The following is a 23,673-nucleotide window of genomic DNA, read 5'->3' on the forward strand; positions in this document are numbered from 1 at the left end:
TTCTGACCACCAGTGAGAATCATTATTTCTACTCTGTTCTGAGCCTGTGGGTCAAAAGCAAACTTTAACCTCCTTCATGAAATTGAAATTTAAAGTAGGTGTTAGCCTTTCAATTGCTTCCCTTCACAAAAGCTAAAAGTAGACAAAACAAACAAACTAACAAAAAACTTCAGAAAGGGGGTGCATATGAGGGGGCTCTTGCAAAGGGAAAGAGTTTGCATGGTATGTAAAGATGGCAGATGAAGACAGCTTAAGGTTTTTGAGAGAGGATTCAATTTAGATTAATTGCAGGCTAAATTAAGCCATGGGTGTTATATTACGTCATGGTGATGATGCATTATGCACATCGCATAACAAAATCAAAAAAATAAAGTGAAACAGTGAACCGTGTGCGACATGAAGAAAAATGCTCGTCTCAGAATTGAAATTAGGAAAACACTGCCCTCTCCTGGCATATGTAATTCCTACGCACTTGCTCTTGCAAGTATGACAGCTTCAGTATCAATAGATATTGTCTTTGACAATAAAGTGCCCCACTTTTGTAAATGGAAATACACATTTGCCATAAAAATGAATGTTTGGCTAAGTCAGATGTTTCACTCAACTTGAGAGAAAGATAAAAAAAAAAAGGAACTATGTTTGCTGTTATCTATTGTCATTAGACCTTTCTATATTTCTGTATAATTCCACAAGGACTTGGATTTTTACCAGCAATGAGTATGTACATATGTTGCCTTCCCCATAAAATGATTATTTATTAGCTCACCTTACCCGGGATCCCTTTTCCCTCTGCTATGACCATATTATTTTAAGGTATGCACAAATCTACTGAGTAAGGTTAAACAAAACTTAACCCTGACACAATATTATTGATTATTTAAAACTCAATGTCTGTCATTTTTATCACAGGCGTTTTTTGCAGTACATTCTAGCTCATGTTATATCTGGTTTAAAAAAAAACAAAACATTTAATTGCAGCATGGAAAAGTGACGCATAAATGGAAATAAAATGAAAGACCTGACTTGAAACAATGTGACTGTTGCTTATTATGCGTATGCACAATTTAATTCACGGAATAATTCTAACACATTTTTGCAAACCTAGTCGGTTATCTGCGTCTGCATCCTTCCGTGATCTTGAATGAATAGACATTTTAAGAAGCTCTGCAGCGTTGTTGTTGAACAGACCATACCCACGTGCTGCTCAAACATTTTGTTAGCACGTCAATTTTCTCTCCTGGAACTTTGCGTATCCATTCATTTTTCGAAGCCCTGAAAACAAATAGCCTACATAAAATTGGACACAAGAGGGCACAGACCGGAACGGCCTCATAGTTATTTCTTTGCCTGATTGTGAAATATAGCTAAGGATCACAATTGACGTCACATTTACTTCCTGTCAGGATTAATAACAGAAGCATTTCACGGGTCCTTTTGAATGAATAACACCTAAGCAACACACGGCTATAGTACCGTACGTAATGCTTATAGGCCTACGTGTTCTTGTATTTCTTGCGTCTCGGTAACATTGTGCTTATGTAACTCGGAAGGTGTAATTCGGCCTATTTGATTGATCTTTTCTCACACTACGTAGCCTATGCTTAGACATGTGAAAGATGTTTTTCAGCTCTTCGAAATTAGTTATTATAATTATAATATAATATAATAATAAATAGGCTATTATCAACAATATTTTCCCAAGGTCCAGTTCAAAATAACGTAGGCTATCATGAAACGGAGACATGCGTGATGATGTCATGAAACATAATTATGATCATTTTGAAATTATCAATAATTTACCATTGTTTAGTGTTACTGATTTCAAAATGTCATCTTAAGTGTAGGCATTGTGCTTTCTGAAATTATGCTTGTTGCTGATGATAGCAGTTCCGAACACTCTATATTCTGCCACGCTAAATTTAGCAGGCAGTTTGTAGCCTATGACAGATCACCAATGGGTGCGAGGAAGTCCACGTGGGATTGCAGATATAGTGAACATTGTGGCATAGGCTACGTCTGGGCTAAATTCCATTTGTGGAATTGTTGTGGTTTACTTTTGCATAAATTTGGTTTAAATTGTGGAAAATCCTAGTTAATAATGCCTTATGACAATCCTGTAAAATGTAAGAAGCAACAACAAAATGAATATCTCCTGGCTGCTGCAAGATTTATTTATAATGGGTGGGGAGTTTCCAATGCTATCAACACCACAAAATATTAACACAAAAATATTTATTTTGTGTTCTTTAATAAAATAAAATGTATTTGCCAACTAAATCCTATAATCGTCAAGTAAATACAGATAACTTCAAATTAAATTAATTCTGAAAAATTATCTTACATTTAATCATTTTACTACTAAAAGTGTGCTGGCCATGTTAAAGTAGGCCTAATCTGAAGTACGATTGAGGAGGATTTATCCATTAGAGATCTATCTCTGCCACACACCCCACCACATGTCAACCGTATGTCAATATTGTACATGTATGCAGTAGGCCTACTTCCGATGATTCGCCAATACAATGTTAATAGTTTAAATGAGACCAGGAAATAAGTGACCACTTGTGCAGAAAGACACAATACAAAATTAACCTCGTTGTTCTGTTTTAATGGCCTGTTAGGTCATAACAATAGGTAAGCATACTGTACTCAGTGAAATGTTGCAACTTGCAATCGCGAAAGTGCTTCTCCAAAACTCTACCCGCTGCGATTTCGATGACGTATGGACGTGTGGTCAACAAACAGTAGTTTGAGACGAGTAAGCAGGCGTAGGAGAGAATTATAATATATGTAGCTAGTTTGTTAGATTCGGTTTTCGCGGCGCTGTCGATAGTCTGTAGCGAAAAGCAGTTTGGATGTATTCTTTTGAGGAAAGTGAATTTTCGAGAGGAGTTAATTGCACGTCAGCGTTGGAGCCATTTGTGGGGAATACTCTTCCCAGCCCGTACTGTACTAGCTAGCGCCAGTGAAACTGATGCTCTGTGACTAGCTAGGCAGCTAGCTATGACGCTTGTGTTTTTCTGTGCTTAGCTGTGGACTGTTGTGCGATGTGTGTGAATGAGAGAGGGACAGCTTTTGAACTGTTTCTATTTCAGACAGAAAGCCTGGTTGGGAATACATATATATATTTAACCTGAGAGTGCAATCGACAAAAGTGGCCTGTGTGTCACTTTTCAAGCGCATGAGAGACTTGGAGTAACGCAAGCTAGCTAGTTGGCTAGTAGCTATCCCGTAATGTAAGCACCGCGAACGAGTTATGTCATGTCGTTTTAAACGGTAATTGCGTGTTAACTGGTCAGCTAAAGCAGAACATTGACAGACTCGAGAAACAACAGTATTTATTAACAAAATCTGAAGCTAAGCGAAAGTGTAGTGACTTGGACTAAACAGTTAGCTTAATAACAAACATGTCGAGTTGGGCTTTGCTTCTGTAGAGAGACATTTTGCTGGAAGCTAGTATAGCCTGCTAGCTAGTTCACTGATTAGACAAAGCGTGCAAGTTAGCTAGCTAGCTAACGTTAGCTAGCTAACAGTGCCGACAGAACAAACCAGCAAAATGACACTCACTTGAGGTGTAATATCAGCCTGTTTGGCTGTGTGTCTGTGTTTCGTTAATTCGTCCGTCTTTGTTATTGTTTTTTCCGTGCTTATTAATATTTTAGCTGGACGGCTTTCTAGCAAGGTATTGCTTTAGCTGAAGCGTTGGCTAACTAGCTAACCAAAATTAGCTATCCTGCAGGCTACCTAATAGCTACAGATAGGTTGCTCGAATACGTTCCCCGATAAAGTAATTTGTCGTTTAGCAAAAACCAACTGTCTGTTTTTGACCTGCAACGTACCCGGACTACATTAACTAGCAAGTTGCATTTGGGCGAAATTCCATACTGCGAGAATATCGTAGGGAAAAAAATGTTCCTTTAACTTGTATGCATATGCTAACTTGTCTGGATGTGAAGTTAACCGGCAGGGTTGCGAAATAGTTCATATTACTTCTGATTCACTCCGATCATCCAAACCCCGGGAAGTAATGTGATGTAGAGTTTGTGTGTTGCTTAAAATTAGCTGTCTTGTAGTAGTAATGGAAAAGTGTCTTGAAAGACATTCACGCTAGACGCTTAGCTAACAGATGCATTTCCAAATATATAAGTAATCTAAGTGTTTAATTTCGGAGGTGAACCAACTAAAACAGACCTAATAATTGCATCTTGTTTTGGGAAGAAAAAAATAACTTTGTTCTTGTCAGATAGAAATGAGAAGATGAATAGCGAGGAGGAAATCCTAGATTTTTGTAATGCCAAAACGAAGAAAACCGTCAATGAAGATACCACATACAGTGCGGAAGAAATTATACCTCGGAATAGTCTTCAAGTGATGGATGGCGACGTGGGGAAACAAGACATTGATACTGAGACTGTGGACACCCCTTTGCCAGCCAGGATAAGTGACAGCCCTGGGGGCGAAGAAGGCGTTAGGGTAGCAGATGGTTTGGAGACCGATAAGCTAACTGGGAACAGTGGGGTGCCTTGCGCATCCCCTAGCACAAACTCCGATTTGGATAGCGCTTCCAGTGACCAACACCGCCCGGGTGAGAGTGATGCTAACTCAGGAACACCACGACCTGAGTTTCAAATGGGGAATATAGGAATTGGAGAGGCCATGGATGTCGGGGTGGATTTGACTCTTGACGAAAGTGGAATGCTGGAACCTCAGCCTCTGTGCCAGGAAGGCAACCGGAGCGGGGATGAGAGTGCCTCAAACGTGTCTGGTCTTCCTGCTCAGGCCTTGTCCATGGACAGTGACACACAAGGGTCTGAGAAGCCCTTAAATACAGAGGCCAGTCTGCCCTGTGATTCTTCTAAAGGGGAAGGCACATCTCCTGTCTCTGTTGTTGATGAAAATGAAAAACACAAACAGGGGGCCAAGAGGGTTACTTTCCCCTCAGATGAAGACATTGTCTCTGGAGCTGTGGAGCCAAAAGACCCCTGGAGACATGGTAAGCCATCATATATATATATCCTCCTTCATCCCTTCTCTCTTTACATTTGAATGTGGACTTTTATTTGCAGAGCTAAGGGTGGTTTCTCATGAGTCCTGATGAAGTCGGGCCTTGTTCTAAGCCAGGTAAGCGTTGGACTGGGACTGGACTTGCTGTTCATCTACAGCTTTCTAAACATTGACCCCTGCAAAACCAGTTCCTCGAGTTAAAAGAAAAGCATTGCCCTTCATGTTGTCAAGTTGTGTGCTTAACACAAGGCCCCCATTTCCTGTGCAGTCTCCAAAGGGCAATGTAGAAACAGATGTTGGGTTATTGCAGTGGACCTGAGTTCTGCCCAAGATGTGAAGCGTCATCATGGTGCTCTGTGCAACACGTGTTCAGCTCAGTGTTAATTTTGTCACCTGAACATGTAAAATACGGTAGCAAGAACAGCCTCAGCTGATGATCTTGAGGATGAATGTGGAAACTTAGTTACAGTTTTAATTTTCACTGTGATGGAAAGCAGAGCAGTTGACATCGGCCACTATGGCCAGTGAAACATCGACTAGTGATGTTTACAACAGAATTTCCATATCGTGCATCCCAAGCTTACTTATACTCAGGAGCTTCAAGACACTATTAACCTGTATATATAGTGATGTGATATCTGGCTCAGTCACATGGGGGGCTGAGAATTACAACAGGGAAATGATATGGACTCGTATGTATGTTTGTGGAAAGGTTCAAAGGTGAAGCGGCAACAAACATAATTTGGCATTTCCCCATAGATCTGATTCGCTGGGAGTCTGCCTCCCTCCTCACAGAAGGTTTGTGAGCCAATCAGGGGGAACCCAATGTCTAAAATGTTTGTCAGTTTAATCTAATTTATTATCTTAACTGATATCTTGGTCAAATTGGACATTTTTTTTTTAGCTTGAATTTTTTTTTCTGTAATGGAGTTAAACAAATTAGGCCATTTGGAAGCCAATGCTTTGTGTTTAAAGTGGGTTTGGGAAAATGCTGACATGCCTGATTCGATTTTGGGTCGATCCACAGCTAGCAAAGTGTTACGTGCTCTTGATTTTTGTGTCTCCTGAAGCACAGAGAGAAATGTAGGGCAATGGGCGAGAGTTTTGAGTGCAGCCTGCACAAAGACCGTTTGTTTTATTTTGTTTTCTTAAGTAGCACCTTTATGGGGACTCATAGAAGTTGTCACGTGATGCTCCTATTTTGCTCGTTATCAGGGTGTTCCTGTTTTATTTTATTGATCGTATCCTGTTTAAACTGCAGTGCCAGGTGTGCATTTTAAAGGTGCCAGACGTTAGAGGCGTTGAACACCAACCATAAATGAGAACTTCATCAGAGTAATATTTAGCCTTAGTCAAATCAGTTTTTTGTGCGTTTACTCAGTACAGTTGCACAGATATGGTCACCTTGAGCCAGCCATGTACAGTGTCCTTTCAGCGTTTGCTTTGTGGCCCCGTCATTAGTGAACATTTTTGCTTCATCTGCAGTGCAGTTGATTCATTAATCAGTCAACATTTTCCCAAATAACCATTAGGCTGGGAAATTCAGTTACTTGTGCAAACTGCCTTCAACATTTAATGTTGTTCTGCTGGCAGCTGTACATGCCCAAGTCTGTAATGCCACTGAGTTGTGTACAAGTTTGAGGCAAATTGTCCATCAACAGTGTGTCTTGTTTCAGGACAGGCAGTTAAAAGGAGTTCGTAACTCAAGGCAGCAATCGAGAATATTCCTAAATGGAGACCGGTGTAATTCAGTATAAATGGATTACACTCTTGTTTTAAGCCCTTATTGAATTATTTTAGCAGTCAGGTTGAAATGTCAGGCGCTGTTGCGTCATGCAGTTTGATCTGAAGTGGAGCTGTGTTCACTGGAACAGGTTTTGCACCAGTTTCCCTTGGTTTGGTTTCTTTGTCTTAGCTGTCATTCGCTCTGTACTGAATCAAAGGGAGCTGCTTATTCGGCCCTGCCTTTGCGTTAGGCTAACGTATGTGACGGGTCAGGAACGAAAACACAGCCTTGGAAAAGGACATGTGATCAGGAGTGTTTGCTTTGCCCTCAGTGGTCTGCCAAAAAAAAAAGGAAAATTCTTCTGAGTCATCAGCCTAGATTGGGCCAAGTCTCTCTGACTTGACAGCACGCTGATCAAAAAGAGAGAGAGAGCCTTTACGGTAACCCCTCAAAGTTGTAATGGCGAGGGGTGTAAAGTAACTGTTGACTTGTGTCAAATATGCGGCCCGTCCGTTTCTCCACTACTTGCAGCAGAAACAAAAACAAATTTAGGGCTCATTGCCATTGCAAGATTACAGCCTAATTCTGTATCCAAAATGCACATATTCAAGTGTGCAATGCATGGCTTGGCCACAGGGCTGTGGGACCTCCGTAAACCTAACACAGGGTCCTGAACAATTATTGATCTTTGATTTCCCCCATGGCTCATTGACTAGATGATTGCAGCATGGTTTCCATAGGCCATACTAAAGAAGGCATTTAAAACAACTCGCTTATTTCTACAGATGTGAGACTGCAGAATGGTGTTCTGTACACATCCGGTAGCTCATATTAAAACATGTAGCCGTTTTATGGTTGACCTGGAGTCGTGGCGTGCTCTGCTTGGTCCTTATGGGGGAGGGAAGTCATTCACAAAGCACTAAGAGGGGGATGAAGTAGGGAGAGGCAATGTGATTAGGATATAAGGATAAGGTTGTGAGCGAAGTTGTTGTGACTGTCATTGACGGCATGCAGAAACACTGCCCTGTGCGGTGGTTGTGTTCTTGTGAAAACACCACCAAAGTGCAAATTACTTGAAGGGACTCCAAGCTTCCTTAAGAAATGGAGGCTGAGCTTCAAAGTAGGGGTGGGGCATTTTACGATTTTCTTCACCCGATGCCAAGATGCTTTATCCTTGCGATTACTCGAGTACCCTTTCTGCCTTAAGCCTGTTTTACAGCAGCAGATCTGCTTAAAGGGCGTCGCAGAGCCTTTTCTCCGGCTCTGCTGCACACAGAAGACCAGGACAGGAATAAGTGAATAAGCTATCCGCCCGACAGCTAGGCTATCCGTTTCCTTTCCAGTGATTATCAGGCCATAGCAGACCGATAGGCGGGAGACATTGGTTAATAGACAATTTATTTAGCTGTTCTGGGACACAAAGATAATATAAAAATAAACGATGCTAGGCTACATCTTAGAAATCGTTTCTGAAAGATTTCAGTGCGTCCGTGTGCAGTGCAGTCAAGGGGACGGAGGACCACAACAATAAAATGTTAGGCGTTGTGGAAATGCGCTGAATGAAGTTTACCGTCTTTTACACATGAGAGTGGTTCCAAACCAAAACAGTTAAATGAAAGCGATAGTGACAGTTAAGAACACCAATCCATGATGCCCGCTGGAGAAAATGTGTGAGTGTCCCGCACTATGCACAATCTTATCTTGTAAGCTGGTTCTGCATATGCATCTTGCTTTGGCCTATAAAGAATAAACATGTGCTGCGAGAGATAGGCTTTTGATGATTTGTCATGTCATATTCTGACATAAATGTGACTTTTTGGGGAACACCTCTTGAATAGCGTAGAATGAACAGCAGGATGTTCATTATTTAGCCCAAAGATAGTAGCCTGGACTGTGTTTGCACTGTTAACCTTCATAAAGGCATTTACTTTAAAGGGAAGTGTAACCTATTTATTAATCATGTAGAGAACTCTCAAACATTCTATTGAGGGACTTTTCAGTGAATACTCATTACAGAATTAAATACAATAACAGTAGGCCTATTTCTTTTTAGCCAAAGAAAATAACAGACTTCTGTAGAAATGGTTGATTGTTTGTTTTATTTTGTGTTTTTCTTATAGCAGTCATACTTAATGAAACTCAATTTTTCTGTTCTAGTTTATGGTTTTAGGGTTCAATTTACGGTTAAGCTATGTTACGGTCCAGTCAGGAAAATGGTAAGTATTAGGGTTGAGGCAAGATTAGGGTTTTGTTTAGGAGCTTGGGAAAAGGTCCGTTAGGGCAAGGTTTTACTCAAGTAAACTGTCCCACCCCTAGTTCAGAGCTCACAGATTTTCCTAAAAATTTCTTTTTAATGTAATGTTATAGAAATGTGAACTTAGTTGTTTTTTAAAGGTGTTCATAAAACCAGCTAATAAGCTTCCATTGTTTAGGAGCCACTACAAATTCTCCACTTTCCTGTACAGAAGACGGCCCTCTTCTCTCAGCTGCCTCACTCTTGACTCAGCTCCCGCTGGTTTTATGTGAACTCTTATTGAGGGTGATAATGAACAGTTTACAGTTAATTAACCTAACTGTGTATAACAGAAATTGTGCCAAAAATGCCATCTAAATACTGGACCCAGCTGTGCGGAGGCAGTTGTTCTGCGGCACAAATAAACGACGAGAGAGAAATAAACTGAAAGCGACTGAAACACTTGATTTGTAGGTTAATTAGCCTGCTGGTAGTGTCACCCACTTGTCTTCTCTTTCATTGTGGATTTTTGGTCCGTGCATGGAGGGCATCTCTGGAAAAAAAATGCTTGCGACTGCAGTTTTGCGTGCATCTTCATCGATCCTGATCAAAATCTTGTCAGTCGGGGTGACGTGTGGCACAATCCATAGGACAGCCAACTCTGGGGCTCTGCATGAGCCCCCCACCCCCATTGCCCCCATGGCACTTTCTGAGGTCATCCCCTCTGGCTGTTGCCTCTCTGATAAACTACAAAAGGATTGTGGGCCTGTCTGCTAAAATACAGACACGGTGGATTATTATTTGATCTTTCCTGAGCGTATTGACGCATGGTCCTGTGCATATTGACACGTCGAGGGCTTCATAACGGAAGGCATTGTTAGTTAATGGGAAAGCTATGGTAGACAGTTGACAGTTGAAATTAGGGAATCGGTAGGTGGTCATTCTTGCAGTTCTTCTCTCTTGTCGCTGCCGCTTGCCCTGAGAAATGATCAGCCGTTCCGATGGGTCAGATAAGGGGCATGTAGCTGATCCTGGATCAGCTGTCCCAGTGGGTCAGATAAGGGTCATGTAGCTGCTCCTGGATCAGCTGTTCGGTGGGTCAGATAAGGGGCGTGTAGCAGCTCCTGGATCAGCTGTTTGGTGGGTCAGATAAAGGGCATGTAGCTGCTCTTGGATCAGCTGTTCCAGTGGGTCAGATAAGGGGCGTGTACCTGCTCCTGGATCAGCTGTTCCAGTGGGTCAGATAAGGGGCGTGTACCTGCTCCTGGATCAGCTGTTCCAGTGGGTCAGATAAGGGGCGTGTAGCTGCTCTTGGATCAGCTGTTCCAGTGGGTCAGATAAGGGGCGTGTAGCTGCTCTTGGATCAGCTGTTCCAGTGGGTCAGATAAGGGGCGTGTAGCTGCTCTTGGATCAGCTGTTCCAGTGGGTCAGATAAGGGGTGTGTAGCTGCTCCTGGATCAGCTGTTCGGTGGGTCAGATAAGGGGCATGTAGCTGCTCCTGGATCAGCTGTTCCAGTGGGTCAGATAAGGGGCGTGTAGCTGCTCTTGGATCAGCTGTTCCAGTGGGTCAGATAAGGGGCGTGTAGCTGATCCTGGTGAAAGAGTACCCAGAACCCATACGCCCACATCTGCACCGAATCTCTCTTCCCTCCTACGTGTCTTTGCTTCCCCGCCAACGTGGCTGCCTGTGTCTTCCTCCCCTGTCCTGCGTCATCTTCCTCATTGCATGCAGACAGGCGGAGGCCGCAGGAAGAAGACCTGGCGGAATGTTCTGGTCACACGTTTAAGCGTGGCAGCGTGCAGAGTAGCTGCGCAGTCTCGTACGGTAAAGAGCAAAGCAGCAGTGTTTCAGGGCAGGGCAGCCCTGCACTTTCTATAAAGGACATTTTGTTGTCCCATTCTCATAAGGCCGCAGCACCTACACCCCCACTCCTTCCCCGGAATCTTTATTTAGGAACCCCCGGCCCCTGCCCCCCGCTCCACATTTTTGCTTGTAAACTTGCGGAGCCGGCCCCTTCAAGAGGGTCTGATGTGGCTCCAGCAGTGGCTCCAGCAGTGGCTGCTGCAGTGGCTCCAGCAGTGGCTGCTGCAGTGGCTCCAGCAGTGGCTCCAGCAGTGGCTGCTGCAGTGGCTGCTGCAGTGGCTCCAGCAGTGCCGCACGGATCCGCGCACAGCTGCTCTTTTCAAGGGAGCGTAACGTAAATGTTATGGAACGACGGGCCGTGACGAAGCGGCACTTCTCCATGTCATTACACGGCCGGGTCTAGACAGGCGGAGGGTGACGCGCTTTCTCCCTCAGCGCTGGAAAACGTGATTAAGCGCTCAGGAGCGTTACTTCTGCGCGGGCACAACACGTTCAGGAGGACGTTGGAATCACTTAAAAAAACATAACGTAAGGTCAGAGGCCAGTGCTGATGAAATTGAAGCTGGGCTCTATAGCGGATTTGGGTTACTCCGCAGTGAGAAGCACGTACCCTCTCCTCCTCTGTAAGCTCTTCACGCTTGTATAAATAGCCTCCAGAGTGGCAGTTGCAGGTTAGCGTGGTGGTCACCGCTTTCTTGCAGCCTGTGGTGTGGGTCAGCTCTGCAGGGTCCAGTGTAATAATCTGGGAATTTGGCCGAAATTGGTAACGGACGATTTTCGCAATTTTCGCTGCCCTCGTGGCTGGGAAGAAATGAGCTCCGTTGGTTCAGCTCCTGCCAACGAGCCAGAAAGTAATAACCCGCCATCCTGGGCTTGGCTGTGGAATGTACCCCTGCAGGGGGGGCGGTGGGGGTGTGGAGGCTCACTGCGGCAATGGCGGCGTGAACCTCTTCGACTTTGGGCGCTTCGGCATCACAGGCAGCTCGCTAAAGACCCTCTGTAGCTCTGGAAGAAACGCCGTCTGACCGAAAAAAAAAGAGCTCTTCTCTCTTCTGCAGTTGCTTTCAAAAATGGTATTCGACCTGCTCATCTTAAATTTTACAGTTAGAAAAGGGTAGTTTTGGTTTTTTCCAACCTTTTTGCAGGAAATAAGCTTTGTGTCTGGAGACAGGGAAGACTGCGGATGAGTGGTTGGGACTTTTTTTTAAAGCAGGGGCTGATGGAGCAGACTGGCGGTGGGATTTAGCAGGCCTGTCTGTGGATGGGCCCTGATGATAGACGTTCCGGAGCGTGTGGTGCCCTTTGGACACGGGACAGCCTGGGATGGGGGCTGAAGCAGCTCCTGCTCCTCCCTCTCCCCCTCGTCACCTCATAGGCCACAGCTGATAGGCCGCTGGGTTATTTTGAACCCTGTCGCTCAGCCCGCCGGACGGCCAATGCTCACGGGCTCCCCCGGGTTACCACGCGCACCCCCCGCGGATCATTCCAGACGTGCAGCAGCCCGTGCGTGATGAGCCTCTTCCTCCCTGGTGGGGGACGGGACGTCCTGCCCGCCCTGCCCGCCCTGGCCGCCCGCCCCTGGAGACGGCTCGCACGGAGACCCCGCTCTGGCACCAGCGCCGTTACGCGTCGGCGGTGGCGGAGGCGGGGGCGGAGGCGGGGGCCCCGAAACGCAGCGTTGGGAAGGGAGTCCGAGGCCTCGTGCTGCGACAGCCGATAGGCTCTACTGCCAAAGCACGAGGAGGAGGTTCCAGGCTGGCCTGTTTCATCAGTCCCATCGCCTTTTCCTCTGGGCGTGTCAGTCACAGGACGGCACACGAGACCAGCAGGGGAGGATTTAAGCACATTAAAAAAGACAAATAATGGCATTCAGTTCTGCCGTAGAAGCGAAAAGAAGAAATTGCACAGCTCGAGTCATTTGGGCCATTGTGCCAGCTTTTCTTTTGTTTGATCAGCAGGGGAAGAAATTATAGGACTGCAAAGAAATAAAAAGAAAGAAAGGAGAACTGGCAGATGGAAGAATGCAGAAAAGTAAAGGCGGTTCCCAGCTAATGCCTGTCATTTTGCGCTCATCAGCGATAAGTGCTGCAGTGCTCCATAGAAGGAGATGGTGTGCGCAGGAAGAGCTGGTCTCCGCTGGTGTGGCCTGCTGCCAACCCTGAGAAAGGGCGGGAGACTGACACAGCCACGGACCGCCTGCCATCGCGTTTGCTGGTATTGGAAAATGTGCAGCTGCCACCCCCCCCCCCCCCCCCCCCTTCCTTCCAAACCCACGCGCCCCTTTCCTTTAGTTTCTCTAAAACCAAAATCCAGTGTGAAATGCTAATTTCCAAGATTTGGGAGTTCCCATTTTTCTGGGGCTGGCACCCTTCCCAGGGCCGAGCGCGACTGTCTCCGCCGGCCTTCGTGGCCTGTACCCATCATCAGAGCCTGAAATTCACACGCCGGTGGCGAGGAAGACGGTGCACCGGGCAGAATGGGGCCTCTCGCCTGAGGGGAGACCCAGAGTAACGTGCATGGCGTGTTCCTCTCCCCCCGTCGGCCACCCGGACCGGGGCAGCGGTACCAGAGCCGTGTGGACTCTGGACCAGAACCTTCACTGCCGCCGTGTCCCCATCAGCGCCCCGACCTGGATCGGCTCGGCGAACAGCCACCTGCTCAAACACCCCAAACCAGGTTACATAAGCCTCCCTGGATAAGAGTCTGCTTATCAGATAGTAATAACAGAGTGTACAGTCTGCGTCCCCCCTCCCCTCCCCCCCCCCGGGGTCTGTTTTGGGAGACAGACCCGTCGGTGGAAGCGGCTGCTCTCCCGGCCCCCTGCTTCGCCTCGGGACACCCGTGACTGGGGCGCGGAGGCCTCGCCCAGACGCCGTTTGTGGCGTGACCTGTATTTTTGGGCGTAGCGGAACTCCCATCGGCAGGCGACCTTCGCTGATTGACAGCCCTCCGGTAGTAGACGCCGGCGGGGAGGGCGGCGGCAGAGAACAGACGCGTTCTGAAACGAAGCAGGTCAAAATGAGCTCAGGCTTCAGAAGGGGGATTCTGTACACGGTGCCGTTTTGGCTGTGCTGCATTGTGCTTTCAGTTGGAAAAAGCAAAGCGCATTACTAATGCAGTTTAAACCTGGAGGCATGGAAGAATATCAGCCTACGTGCACGATGGTGAGGCTCAGGCTTTTTAAACAATTAGCTCACCTTCATTACCTTTCCAGAGAAAAGGGCGTGCTCAGAAGTAGATGGAACGGGGCCAGATTTGTCGCTGGTACAGGAAGTCTGCTTTCGTCGAAATTCATGACGTAGGTTGATGGGCATTACCTTTAAATGGACATTATCCCTTTGAAGAGGAGGTTTTTTTAGAATGGTTTTTTCTCCAAAATTCTAAGTCAGTGCTCTAGTGCTCCATTGCTTTTAATTACCAGCGGTGATTGTTACATCAGCATTAGAATGTTCAGTGAAGAACGTTCTGATCACATCTCTGTACCCTTAAAAGGGTTAATGGACATTGGAGGGATGAACCCAGCCGCGTTGAAAAGAGTTCGCGTCTCGTTTGAGTGGCTCTGCTGTTGAGCGCGGTCATTGTGGCAGTGGAACATACGGAGCACAATGCTCTTCTCCCCTCTCACTAACAGATGGCAAAGGGCGCTTCGCTCAGGCCGAGAGTGGAGCCGCTGTGTTAACCCCTGAGGGGCCGACGCCGCGCCCCTGAAACGGAACACGAGCCCACCGTAGGGGCGCAGTGGAATGCGCCGCGGTGGACGGGGAGCCAGGCTCGCGTCGGGGCGGTGGCGAGTTCAGTGCCCCGCCGGTGCTCAGTCAGGACTCCGTACGCCTCCGAACGACGCTCAGCTCCAGCAGCTTCAGAGAATATCCGGTTGTGCAAATAATACTAATAATAGCTATAATAAGTGTGGTAAGTAGCCAGCCTAAGCCGCAAGTCAAACTGGAATAATGGCTTCTGCCAAGCAAATAAGTACGTTGTGGTAGAAAGCACTTCACCCTCATGACCAAAACTATTCAACCCTTCCAACAGCTGGTAGAGTGGCCTGTTTACCCGGGTCGGGCTGTGCTGCCTGTAATCAGCGTCGTTCCAAGCATTGTGTGCGCACACAAGTCGACTCCCCCAGGGTGTGACGGGCAGCGCATTGTGTTATTGCACTGCAGTGGGGGAAAACGCTCAGGCAACAGGAAGGGGGGTCCCAGCGAAGATGGGAGGAAGCGGAGGGGACCTCTGATTACACCCCTGCCTTTTTTTTCGCGGAGCGGCGAATGCGCGTCGTCTGTGCAGGCCTCGTCTCGTTCCCGCTGTTATCTGTAGCCTGGAGTGTCGGGCAGTCCTGCGTAGCTCGTTCTGAAGCTGCCTGCGCCGGTTTACAACCTGTTTTTGTTTGTCCTGGCTCCTGAGCGATGACGACGTTCCTCTGGCTTTTTTGTTTTTTTCCAGTCAGAATTACTGTGCCACGCCCCGTGGGAGAAACCTGAACCGCAGACTCACTCCTGCGTGTGAGAGCGCGCACGCGCACCTGTGCTCAGGGCCTTCGCTCCCTAGTCTCGGCCTGCCTGGGTTTCTTTGTCGTTGTTGTTTGTTTCCTGATTGGCTTGCTCACGGTGTTCCGAGCGTGGCGGAGAGCAGGTCGTGGAAGCAAGCAGCCCCTCTGCGGGTCCTCAACCTCCCAGCATGCATTTCTTGCCCAAATTCAGTAGCGGTTCTCAAACCGCCTCCCTGATGTGATGAGGATTTCTCCTTTGCTGGTTTTTGAAAACGGGGGCGCATGCATGCAGCTGCGGTTCAGCGAGCAGGAAGAGCTGCAGCGCGCATGGCGTGCATGCAGCCGCATGCGGTTATGCTGATAGGGAGAGATGCAGAGAGAGAGACCGTTACTGTGGTGCTGCTGCCCTCGGAGATGAGCCGACGTGGAGCATCTTAATGCTAGCGGGGAGTTATGCCCCTTGCCTGTACTGGACCTCTTAGCGCCAGGGTTGCAGCTGAAAATGACTCTACCCCAGACCCTGCCTGGGAAAGTTGGGTTTGTCTCCTCCTCCGTTCAGGGGAAGAGGTGCCCCCTCCAGTGATGCTCACACGTGGTCGCCTACTGCGGCTGCTGCAGTCGCCCGCAAAGTTAATGCGATTTTCACGGTCTTTTCATTCCTGAAACTAAATTCATTCATAACAAGCCAGCCAGAACTGGATGGTTATTATTATTATTGTTCTTTCTTTTTTCTTTTTTGCAAAGGGGCTTACCTGGAATTAATCCTTCATTTGAGATGGCAAAGAGCACAGCTCAAATTATTTTGGGCTTTCCATTTATTAAAATGGCTGTGAATGGAGGACAGTTGATGTTAGGTTAATACTTAGTCAATTTAAATGTAGCATTTTCAAACAAAAACTAGGGATGCAAACGACACACATCTCTGACAGTCGACTAGTTTCTGTCTGAAACCAGCGAATAGTTCCTTTTTACTGTTTGATGTCTGGTACTGCTAATAAAAACATGCCACTACTTCTATCAGTGTAGATCACAAGATTAAAACTTTTAAAAAGTAAAAAATAAGCATTGCTATATATTTTTCCAGAAAGATTGTATGATGCTTTGCTCACTGGACCGGTTAACACATGACACAATCTTCAATGTAATGGAAATTTATAGTCACGCATGACTCAGTATAGTTAGTGCTGTCCGCACATGGATGGTTGTCACAACATTGTCAGGCTTGGAATGGTGTGGAGAGAGGCAGTTGTTTCACTACATTCGGTTTGAGCTGTGATGGTTTTTCATGCAACAGTACGTTGCACAGAAGTATATTCGGGCTCAACAAATGTCAGTAGGTCCCGAAACCCTTTGCCCTCTACCATGCTAATGGGGAGATTGTCTTTCATTAGCATTTTAGCATTTAAATCCGGTTGTGGTTTCAGCTGGACAGCTGTCACACTGACAGGGTCTCACTACAAAATTGGGCGCTTGTTTGCTGTGATCCCTTGGCCTTGGATATTTGGTTTTTAGGTGGGTTAACACCATTGATGTCAACATGTGGCAATTTTTCAGACTGTGCCACACAAAGCCATGACATTCTCATTTCCCGGTGTGGGTCTTACCCCCCCCCCCCCCACCCCCCATCCTCGATTCCCCTGGGAATGGCACATTGGGCATCATTAGTCAGAGTTAGCCGGCGTAGCGCAGCTTGATGGGCTGGCTGGAGATGTGCTCCAGGATGTCTGCTGACCTGGATGTCCAGCCGGCTGTTTAATGCAGTCCCGCCATCTCCTGCATCACTGTCTGGCTGTGGAGCGGCCCTCCCTCCCCCTTTGCTAACCTCGCCAGCTTTCCTGTTTGTTTTTCCGCTCCCTAATAATCTAAACTCTCCAGTCTCCTCATCCTGTACGCCTGTAAATAACACAGAGCTGGACACAAGCCAGTCTTCTTCATCTCTCTTTCCACCCTCTCTCTCTCTCTCTCTGTCTCTCTCTCTCTCTCTCTCTCTCTCTCTCTCCCTCCCTCTTTCATTTTGGAAGATCTTGTCTGCTGCATCCGTAGTTTGTTGAGGTCCCAAAGCGTCCCGTCCCTCCCCCTTCCCAGCTCCCAGACGGCTGCTTCAGGCACTGTGCCAAACCCACCATGGTCATCCTGTGCGATGCCCGTAAAACAGGTTATGACTGGGAGACGATGATTGCGCTCTGTAATGATCTTTACGGTATACAGTCCAGCCCCGGGGGGGTTTTTGTTGCTTTCTTAACCCGGGGGTCTGGATGAAGGAGGTTCCCTTGGCGAGGAGCGAGGAGGGGAACTCAGCAGAGAGCAGCTGCAGCGGGGCGCTTGTGTAAAACATTTAACACTCCAGAGCCGCGGAGGGTCAGGCCCTCTGGTCATGAGTTTTCTTTTCGCAGCCATCGCGGGGGGGCTGGGAGGGGGGGGGGGCGCTGGCGGGGGGCTGATCATATTACGCTGCAGCGTACACGCCTGGAAACACTGGCCGCCTGTTCGCTGGCAGGCACAAAAGGCCCTCTGTCTGACCTCTGTGTGGCAACAGGGGAGCCCTTTGTCGCCCAGCGTGGCTTAATGGAGCGTTCGATTGCATCACTTCAGATTGAATTATCACTGGACGTCGGCGAAAATTTGTCTTAACTTTTCCAAAACAAAACAGGGTTCCCAAGGAAATGTCTGGGTTTCCCGTGGATGGTCGGGGGAACACCGGCAGCAGGGCGCTGATAAGTGTGTACGGAACCCTCTGAAGGGGTCACAGACAGGTCGGAGGTCAAGGGTGTCACGCCCCCTGTGGTGTGTGTGGTAGTTAGCAGGCCAGACGTTGCACCTGTGAGGGACTTGCTGTGACCTGCACTGCCTGTGAAGGATCAGCCGCTCACCTATTCGACCGGTTACCCATGAACATTTCAAACATTTTTAAAAGCAGTTTTCATCATTTCCCCTACTCCCTGATTAGGAATGGGCTGTTGGGACTGTTTCTACATAATGCCACTGTGTCAGCCTCATTGCATCCATGCTGCAAACGCTGTAGGTGAACTGCACACACGCCCTCAAGCCACAGCGTGTTTTCCACATTGCCGTTGCACAGGAGAGCCAGCGTCGTTCCAGGGAGATGCATATCGGCCTTCGGTGACTGGTAGCCCGTGGGTGCCTTTAGCCCCTCTTCTGCCAGGCTGTAGGGGCTAAAAACAGGCAGGAACAGTGAGGACTAAAGCAGTTCCTGGAGCGCGTTGATGTTTGCTTTCCCACCGCACCTCCAGAACCGGGAAGATTATGCACGTGCAAGTAGGGCCTAGTAGTTGGAAATAGCTAGTTTCCATTGCGTCAAACCATTTACTGGTACATTTATTTGCGCCACTTCAGTTATTGTGGTCTTTCATTTTTTTGTAATCCTGCTACAGTTTGTACATTTTTTCCCCCAGTATTGTTTACCTACGTGGATTATGCCCAGTTCAGCTAAACGCAACAAAATCTTTTGATACATCTTTTTGTTCTGCGTCGCCGACGCACATTCCCTCTGAACGTCATCGTCCGACCAGATACTGATCAAAGCGTGCACCTTGCTATTCATCCATGATTTTGTAAGATTTTTCCATTTCAATACTAACTAGCTCTCTAGCTGCTGCTAAATGCTTTTCTCTTGCCTGTATTTTAAAATGGCACTTGGGGTCTGCTTGGCGTTTCTTGCGAATATTGCATTTGACTAATATTCCATGATGTGGATTTCTGCAAGGTCCTCCCCAGTAGTTTGCAGATCTTAGAAAAGTACTGCCTCACGGATGCCCCGGGTTCTTCTGGTGACAAGGGAGCTTTAGTTCCTGAGTTTCGGGAAAAAAGTTGCGACATTGGAAAAGGGGCTTTTGTTTAGAGGAACCGCTGCTTTGGGAACGACTGCTCCAGACGGCCCTCGGCAGGACGCTTAGTCACACGGCAGCAGTTTACCGGTCCCAGGGGACGGACTACGACCGTGACGAGGTTCCATCTCGACTCCTCCGCTGAAGGATCCGGCCTGCTGTTGTGTGGAGTTCCTTCGCTGAATCAGACTCGACTTTTACAGTCGTCACAAGGCCCCGGGGGAGAGTTTGATTTCCTGAGCCCAATTAGGAGGCAGCGTGGGAGCACTTGGCCTGACCCCAGGAAAAGTCGAGACGCAGCTGGAAGCGCTTCGGGCCGGGCCGGGCTGGGCTGGACGCCCGCCAGGTGGCCTCCTCAGGCGGCCCCGCGTGCCGGAAGCCCGCGGTGACGTGGTGCGAGGCCCGATTACGCACGCTTGCTAACAGCAGCGCCTGTCGCTTCACGCTCGCCGTGAGAACCCTTCACTGACCCCGTTCCCCTGCCTCCTGTCCGCTCGACTGAGCCCGCACCCCCAAATCCCCCTGGGTTTCATACCGCACGAGGTTTTACGCACCCAGGTCAGAAAGGCACAGTCTTTAACCTCTTCCAGTTGAGACTACTATAGTTATACGAGGGCCACACGCAGTGTTTCTCACAGAAGATGTTTAAGATTCAGACTCTTCAGGCAGGAGGGAGGGTCGCGTGCCCCTCGCGTGTGTCCTTTAAATACTCTGCATGTCTTCCTGGGTATTTACGGTAGCAGTTTGGGTTAAGGAATGGGGCCGGCGGCGTTTGAGGCGCTGACTCCCCACCCTGTCCCCCTCGTCTCTCGGGACACTGTCCTGATGGTACGGAAGCGCTGGAGAGAAATATGGCCCCCGTCAGCTGACACGAGTAAGCTGTGAAACAGGCAGGGAGCACTCGCGGGATGGGGGTGGGGGGGTGTGGAGGGGGCGGTAGCCAGAAACAATCCCTCCATTATGGAGGGAGCTTAAAAGATTGGACGCCCCAGCCCGCCCCCCGGCGAAAACATACTCTGTCCCGTTCCCAGGAGGGCGTGGGCCGTCTCCCCCAACAGCTGCAGACTCCGCGGCGGGAAGGGGAAGCGCTGACTGTGTCCCTCTCAGAGCTGCTTCCCTAAACTGCTCTCAGCTTCAGTCTGGCTCCGCCTCAGGGGCTTTTTTTCCTTTTTCGTTTTTTTTTTTTTTTTGAAGCGGTTAGGTTGCCAGGTGCAGAGACCCAGCCCGACTGTTTTGCGCACTAATTCCCTTCCGAAGGTGCCACGAGGCCTCTAATGGCTGCTGTGAGTCAGAGCCTTGGTCTGGCATCTCGTCCGTCAGACGGCAGAGGTTTGCCACTGCCTCTCCCTTTGACAGCTGCCCCGATGGTAAAGAGGACCCCGCTCCTGTCTCCACGGCCATTGATCTTCAATGGATCGAAGAGTTTGTCCCAGCCTCTAGCTTAGCAGTGCTCAGTCGAGATTGTACTTGTTTTCTTAACCCCATCTGGTGGGTAGCAACACCCATTTATCACGGTGCGTTCTGGGTCTTTTCCGAGCACCGCTGACACCCCGGCGGACGTCATCGTTTATTTTGGAACATTTGCTGACGTGCGAGGCTTCTCCTCGGGCACTGTAATCACATGGCGAGCCGCGCACGTGTTCCTCAGTGTTTACCGTAGCAGCGCGAGGCAGCCCTCGTTCTGCCAGATGTCTGGTCTTGGGTCCGTCTGAACCCCTGACTGCAGGACATGGATGAGTTGTTGGGCTTGCCTGGGTAGCTATGCGCTGGCGGTACCCCGTGTTTTAGCATTCCTGCTTTGCTCTGACTTTTCGGGCCCCAGGCTCATCGGTGATCTCTCAAACTGCGCGGTGAAGCTCGGGCGGAGCAGAAGCCAGCTTTCATCTGTTAGCGTGCCTGTGTGGCAGACTGACTGCACGCTATGCAGGCCGCATCTGTGTACTGTGTCGACAACAGTGCAGTGGGTTTGCGTGGAGAAAGTGTGCTGGGAGTTTCCCTGCCTGTCTCTGACCCCCCCATCCTGTCCTGTCCTGTTGCAGCCCAGAATGTGACGGTGGAGGAGATCCTCTCGGCCTACAAGCAGGCCTGTCAGAAGCTCAACTGCAAGCCCATCGCCAGGCTGCTGACGCAGATACAGGTGAGACACCAGCGCATGCCAACGCACACATTTTAATTGTGTATTTGCTACACCGCAGTTTATCCACTCAACACAAACACTGACGCTAGCTCGTGCGCGCACTTGTTCAGTGTGCCAGCGTGTATGTACACAGGCGCGCACGCGTGCTTGTGTGCGTATGCCAAAATTACCACACGCGCACCATCCCGCAAACATCTGTGTGACCGTGCGTGCGAGAGTGTATGTGTGTGTGAGTGTGCGCGTGTGTGTGTGTGAGAAAGAGTGTGTGTAGAGAGTGTGCCAGTGTCTGTGTGAGTGTGCGCGCGTGTGTGTATGAGAGAGTGTGCAAGTGTCTGTGTGAGTGTGCGCGCATATGTGTGTGTGTGTGTATGAGAGAGTGTGCAAGTGTCTGTGTGAGTGTGCGCGCGTGTGTGTGTGTATGAGAGAGTGTGCAAGTGTCTGTGTGAGTGTGCGTGCGTGTGTGCGTGTGTGTGTATGAGAGAGTGTGCAAGTGTCTGTGTGAGTGTGCGCACGTGTGGATGCGCCTGTGTGCCCTAGTCTATCTCCTGCATTCGGAAGCACGCACCATCCCTGTGTTGGGTAATGAGCTGCTGTTCAGGGCTTGTTTGGAGAGAGAGGGGTCACCTTGGTTCACCGGGCCTGTTTACTCCTGCCTCTTGCCTCTGGAGCAGCTCCCCTCCACAGAAAGCCAGGATTGCTGGGGGATTACAGAGCCCTCTACCACGTGCCTCGCCCCCGCTCCTGCCCCCGCCCCCTCTCACCGCCCAAACCGGCCTGGTCCTGTCATTGGCTCTCCTCAGCCCTGTGTCTCCTGCCGCGAGCCAATCGCTGCCAGCAGGTCCGCCTCTGTCCCCGCTGGATGCTCTCTGCTTCCTGGGGGACGGATGAAGCTGAGCAGTGTGGGACCAGAGAGCGCACCTGCCTCTCTCACCTGCTCATAGGCTCGCTCGCTCCGCACGCTCGTCACACGGCAGCCAGCGCGCTACGCTAACGTCCGCGTGCGTTGGTACAGTGTCTTTAATCCCCAGGGGTTTACCAGAAATGTCTGTGGGATCACAGTTAAAGAGCCCTTTTCACTCGGGTCATCTGAGGTCAGTTTTACGGGTGAGGGAGGGAGCTGACTGCGCAGCAACCCCCCTGGGTGATGAACGGCAGCCATTTTGCACCAACGCGCTCACCGAACACCTGCCGAGGTGGAGTGTGGGGATAATTAATTGCACGTTACACTTGAGAGTTATTCAGCGGGAATTTCTGTGTTTAGCCCCTTGCATAGTAAAGCTCTTAGTGTAAAATGGCCTCGCGGTGCGGTGCTCTAATTAGACTGGCAGCCAAAGAGCTGCCATTTATACTGCCACCAGCTCGTGTGGAAGAGCGGGAGAGAGAGAAAGAGAGAGGAGAGGGGGAGAGAGAGGATAGGGGGTGAGAGAGAGGTAGAGGGGGAGAGAGGAGAGTGAGAGAGAGAGGTAGAGGGGTAAAGAGAAGAGGGGGTGAGAGAGGTAGTGGGAGAGAGAGATGAGGGGGTGAGAGAGAGGGGGAGAGGATAGGAGGTGAGAGAGAGAGCTGGGGGGAGAGGAGTGGTGTGAGAGAGAGGGAGAGAGGGGGAGAGAGAGGTTAGAGGGAGAGAGAGAAGAGGAGGGGGTGAGAGAGAGAGGAGAGGATAGGAGGTGAGAGAGAGGTAGAGGGGGTGGGAGAGAGGAGAGGTATGAGAGAGAGAGGAGAGGGGGAGAGAGAGGGAAAGAGGGGGAGAGAGAGAAGAGGAGGGGATGAGAGAGAGAGGAGAGGGGGTGACTCCTCAGACCGTGGCTTCCTGCTCTATTCGCAGCGCTCTGCGTTTCCATCGTACGACAGCGACGGCGTGAGCAGCGGTCCTGCGGTGAGTCACCGCGAGACAGCGAGGGGACGCCTTCAGACCTGTCTGCCCCCCCCCCCATCCCTTTTTACATTTATTCATCACTCCCTCTCCTGCTCTTCCTCTCTCTTTCACCCCCCTCGTCTTTCCTCCCCTTTGCGTGAGGCAGTGTTTGGTCTCCTCTGACGCAGGAGAATTGCAGAGGGGAACTCCCGCCCCCTCGCTCAGTTGGGAGAAACGCTTCACACAGACGCGTGGAGCGGCACACTGTGGCTAGGCTAGGCTCCAGGCCCAGTGTTGGTAAATTTCCACTATGATCCACGTGTGCAAAAAATAGATATTCACTCTGGCCCTGGGTGGGGAGGTTGGCCGATTTTTATTTTATTTTTTTTCTTTGGAGCCAAAGCCTACCGCAAGCCCCCCCCCCCCCACACACCCCACCTCAAGTCAAACCGCATCACAAAGGAGGCTGTCAAATGAAATATGAGCGGAAGAAAAAGAGCTTACACAACACTGCCCAAACCCC

The 23,673-nt window shown here is 49.1% G+C and overlaps 1 protein-coding gene across 1 annotated transcript in view; it reads left to right on the plus strand.

Moving 5' to 3' along the window:
- Positions 1–2,700: 2,700 nt before the first annotated feature.
- Positions 2,701–23,673, plus strand: part of ppp1r37 (protein phosphatase 1, regulatory subunit 37) — a 39,740-nt gene continuing 18,767 nt past the window's right edge. The window contains exons 1-2 of the mRNA XM_035384677.1: positions 2,701–4,993; positions 21,201–21,298. Coding sequence (XP_035240568.1) covers positions 4,258–4,993; positions 21,201–21,298 — 834 coding nt within the window. The 5' untranslated portion in view covers positions 2,701–4,257. The remainder of the gene's footprint in view (positions 4,994–21,200; positions 21,299–23,673) is intronic.

This window comes from Anguilla anguilla, chromosome 12 (genome assembly GCF_013347855.1).
Source record: "Anguilla anguilla isolate fAngAng1 chromosome 12, fAngAng1.pri, whole genome shotgun sequence".
NCBI classification, from domain to species: domain Eukaryota; kingdom Metazoa; phylum Chordata; class Actinopteri; order Anguilliformes; family Anguillidae; genus Anguilla; species Anguilla anguilla.